A 4465-nucleotide genomic window follows, 5' to 3' on the forward strand; every position below is an offset into this window, starting at 1 on the left:
AAAGTTGCTGAACACAGGGCTTCCTTTAAAGAGACCTCCACTGGGAACATGGGACAAGCACAATTGCTTCCATGTATTTTCTTTTCATTTTTCATTAGTCCTTGGAATAGATACTGTTGTTTACCAAGGAATTTATATGGACCCTAATGTAGCATCTGAGCTGCTTATGATCTGTAGTGTGGTACTCCTACTCCATCTTTTCCTCATGAAGTCAAGAAGTACTATGTTCCTTTCTTTAGAGAAGGAAAGAGAGACTAGGTGACTTGCCCAGGGTCACTTGGTAAGGGCAAAAAAGGGCAGTCTAAGTCTAGCCTGACCTTCAATTTCTGTTCATGCCCCCACCCCTTTTTATTGATAACTTTTCTTAAAAAGTGAAGAGAAATGAAGTGTGTATTAATATATGAAAGTAATTAATACATTATGAAAGTAATTAATCTGGCATATGTGACATTGGTGATCCTTGTAGCCATCATTTTGATGCATTTTTTTTTTCCTCCTTTTTTCCCCTACATAGGTATATGCATCTTGATACCTAATGTGACCGTGTGGATTTCTCATTCCTTAGCAACCAGATAGCAAGTGAGAAACATGAGGACAAATCCTGCTATTCAGGCTGCTATTGACCTTACAGCTGGAGCTGCAGGTAATATTGCTGGAGAAAATGTCGTATTGTGCAAAGCTTTTGAGTTTGATGTGAAAGTCTGCGATCTGAAATGAGCACCGTATAGGGACAGCAGTCTAACTGGTAAATGATAGTGGCACTTGTCACTAGCATTCTTACTCTCTGAAAGCCTGTTTATAAAGTTGCATCCTTTATGGTTGAAGAAGGATGTTGAGGTGAAGCAGCTGACCTGGGCCTTCTCCCCTTCCCATCGCTATTGCTCTTCTCCAGTGAAACACATGCTGGAAAGTAAATATGTAATCTCCCTTTCAGGGTAATTATCTTCTAGGTATAGATTTGCATGTTTCCTAGTATTTAGTTTTTTATGCTCACATAAGTTTCAAAATGCCAGTCACAAATCAAGTTTTTGCAATGCAGGCAAAGAGTGCGCAGGAAGGTGGTTGTGATAATGCTGTCACAGAACTCTCTTTGGATAACTCCGACTGAAAGGGGCAAGAGGCTATCTTAAACAACATCCAAAGAATGTATCTGTGGAAATTGGGGAAACTTAATGGTTGGCAGTTCATTTATGTCATTCAGAGTACCTTCTTACCTGTTATGCTGCTCCACTGCCAGGTCTGTACTACTGGCATAGCTGTCTAGTAAGTCACATGATGCATTTTTTTTTTTTTTAAAAAAAGCACTCTTAAAGATATCTATACTGGTAAAACCCCAGTCTAGATGTTGCTTTACCTGGCTAAAGCTCTTTGCTAGAAAAGTGTTTATCCTTCAGAGAAGGGGCTTAACTGTTCACAGATTCACAGAAGCTTAGGACTGGAACCTCATGAGATCATTGGGTCCAGCCCCCCTGCTCTGTTGGCACATACACACTTGTGCATTTAGGAAGAGTTGTGCAGACTGCAAAAGTCCTCTATATCAGAAAAAAATGACTGGATTTTATGCTGTCCTTCTATACAAGAATGACTTTTATCCCAAAAAGAGAGGCAGAAGAACTCCTCCTTTTGCCAGTATAAATGCTTCTCCTATTCTGTTATATAGACATTAAAGATGCTGAACTATAGACTAGCCCTTAACCACAAATAGAATTTATCATAGAGACTCAGTTTATTCAAAATCCATTTATAAAATCAAATTATTTTTTATTTCACTAACTGAACAAACATTTCCACACAAGCTTGTGTACTTGGGTTGATTTTCTTCCCCACCCCCCACCTTAATTGTTTAAGGTAGTTTTCTTTTAGCTGCTATTGCTTTCACTGGTACCAGATATTGCACAGATTAGCAGCATGACTTGCAATGGATAGGTGAATGGTTTGGCCAATTTTTATTAAATAATTGACTCTGTTGGTTGTTCTCTGTTTTTTTCCTAATGCCAAAAAATGCTGGATAGCAAAGAAACATGAAATGAAATTAATTAACTTTTGAGTTGTTGTATGTTACAAAAGAGGGGGAGTAAAAAACAACCCACATATGGCATCTAATATGGAGCTCTACTAATAACTGAAACTAGATAGCTTTCCATTTTTTGTGTATAGAGCATATAATTTAGTCTACTTTGAATTTTTGCTTTGTCTTTGTGCCGTGGTTCTAACAGTACTAGGCTTGAGAACTTCACAAGGTGCCTACTAGTCAGTATTTCATATCGAGACTGGAGTGTGAAAATTGTTAGGCAGAGTTGAGGTGTGCAAGCTCTGCAGAAGGATGCTTGTTTCGTGTTGGCTTCTGTCCAGTCAATTACTTCAGTACCTCCACACACTGCTTCCTTTGGCTGCTGAATGGAGAGGAGCCTTCTGTCTCTTGTTTATCCCATTGCTGAGCCAAAGCAGCCTACTTCTGCTAGTATTCTACCCCCTTGTTTAGGGGGTCTTCCTTGCCATAGTTTGACAAGGGCAGATCCTGAAGTTATTCTTTCACAAAGTGAACATTGTGATTCTTCTTAGCTTCTCTTTGCCAAACAAATAAGCAGAAGTGGAGAATGATGAGTCTTGTCCTCCCTCCTTTCTTTTTCCCTCACCCCTTCCATACATAGCTTGGGAAAACTTGCATAGACTGTAGAGATACAAGATTTGCTTAGCTTCAGACTTGGGAACAGGACACTCCTGACTTGCATTCAGAAAGCTAACTTGGCTACCAAGACGACTAGAAACCTAACCTTAATTTAAAAGGACTGTCAATATTGATGGCATATATTCCCTTCTTACCTCTCCCCTGCCCAAACTACTTACAACCACCAATACACCTACTGTTCAGCGAAGTCTGTTTCCTGGCAGTATATAGGAAAGTGTGTTTTAAAGGTACATAACAGCTATGTATTAAGCATCCTCTTCTGGTTGTAACTCTGGTATTCCTTTAAGTAGACTAAAGGAGCCAAAACCTTGAAACAATTGAATAAAAATATTGAAATGCCCTTGGTTTTTTTCACTTTGATTGTATTCCTTTATCCTAAAAGGTTGCTCTTAATCTTTCCTCCTCTTCTATCATTCCTTACAGGTCTTCTTTATCTCTTTCTCCACCCCACCCCCCCTTGCTGGAAACTCATCGTACTAGCCAAGCTCTCTCTTACTTTAATGTTGCTGCCTGTTGCTTGCTACAGCTGGGTTTCTGCCCTCCAGCAGAAACTGGCTGTGCTGCAAAGAGGATTAGCAAGCTGAAAGGCCAAGTGAGATTGGGGGGGGCCTCTGAACTCCAAGGCCTCTGGGCTTAGGGCCTGCATGTAGGATGCCTACCACGGATTTGGGAGTATTTGAAGCCCCAGACTGAGTCTGGGAGGTAGGATACTTGCTAGTGGTAGCACCACACAGACTTGAATGATTTGAGCTCTGCTCAGTTGAAATTTAGACCTTTTAATTTGATGTGGAAATGATTATATATTACCTGCTTTATTAATAAAATAAGAACTAGCAAACTAATAAGCATGAGAAGTTAGAGACTCCAATACCCTCACTCTGGTATTTATACCTAGTTCTCCTGTCTTTTCCAGGAGTCTCCTTCTTAAGAAGTCATTCACCCTTAGCTGTCAATTCTCTCACCTCAGATTATTTGAGCCCCTCTTACCTCTTTTTACCTTTCTCTATTTTTTTTAAAGCTTTTTTTTTTCGTGGTTTCTTTCAGCCACTGTTAACCAGGCTATTTCAGGTTCTGCTCTTTGCTCCATTTCCCAGACTTCTGGTTTCTGCTGAGCCCAGTCTGGAATTTATCTTAGGAAGGTGCTAGCAGCCACCTGAGGCATTCAAACTTCTTGTTCTAGCTCCCTCAGCTGAAGTTCACATGACTGTCCAAGCCAGCAGTAGCTTTTCTTATTCAGCGCTTCCATCAGGAGGGCAAGAAGCCCTGATTCCAAGTTGGGTTTGCTCAGTAGCCAGAAAATCCAACAAAGCCATTTGGTCTGGGATGAAAATGGGTATGTAGTTGGAGCTAAGATGGGAATTCTCCTGAAAGGCCCGTCTTGTCTAGTAACACAGGAGCAACACAGACCAGCCCTATCAAGTGTAGCAGTTATAGGAAATGCTTCAGCAAAGAAGGTTTGTTTGTTTGTTTGTTTCCTCTGAGTGCACATCCAGGCTCTTTTATTTTACTCCTTATCAAACTCCTCTTCCCTTTCTATCCAAAAAGTAACCTCGTGATAACCAGATATTTATGATAACCACATGTGCACAATTGATTTGTTTAGTAATACATAGTTTTTCAGAACTAAAAACTTGTCCTCTAGGTTTTAAAAAATGGTATGTGAAAATCTCCAGCAGAAAGAATAATATAGCCTGAACACAAAACACTGTGACTGGGGGGGGTGGGGGGGCAACTTCATGGCCAGATCCCAAAGAAGCCAGCTCACCTGCCTTGAGA

At 40.4% G+C, this 4465-nt stretch overlaps 1 protein-coding gene across 1 annotated transcript in view; it reads left to right on the plus strand.

The window, feature by feature from the left end:
- Positions 1-493: 493 nt before the first annotated feature.
- Positions 494-4465, plus strand: part of SLC25A15 (solute carrier family 25 member 15) — a 16734-nt gene continuing 12762 nt past the window's right edge. Inside the window, exon 1 of the mRNA XM_019524098.1 lies at positions 494-643. Within this exon, the coding sequence (XP_019379643.1) occupies positions 589-643 (55 nt within the window). The 5' untranslated portion in view covers positions 494-588. The remainder of the gene's footprint in view (positions 644-4465) is intronic.

Source organism: Gavialis gangeticus, unplaced genomic scaffold, assembly GCF_001723915.1.
Source record: "Gavialis gangeticus isolate Ggan-Ray unplaced genomic scaffold, GavGan_comp1, whole genome shotgun sequence".
NCBI classification, from domain to species: domain Eukaryota; kingdom Metazoa; phylum Chordata; order Crocodylia; family Gavialidae; genus Gavialis; species Gavialis gangeticus.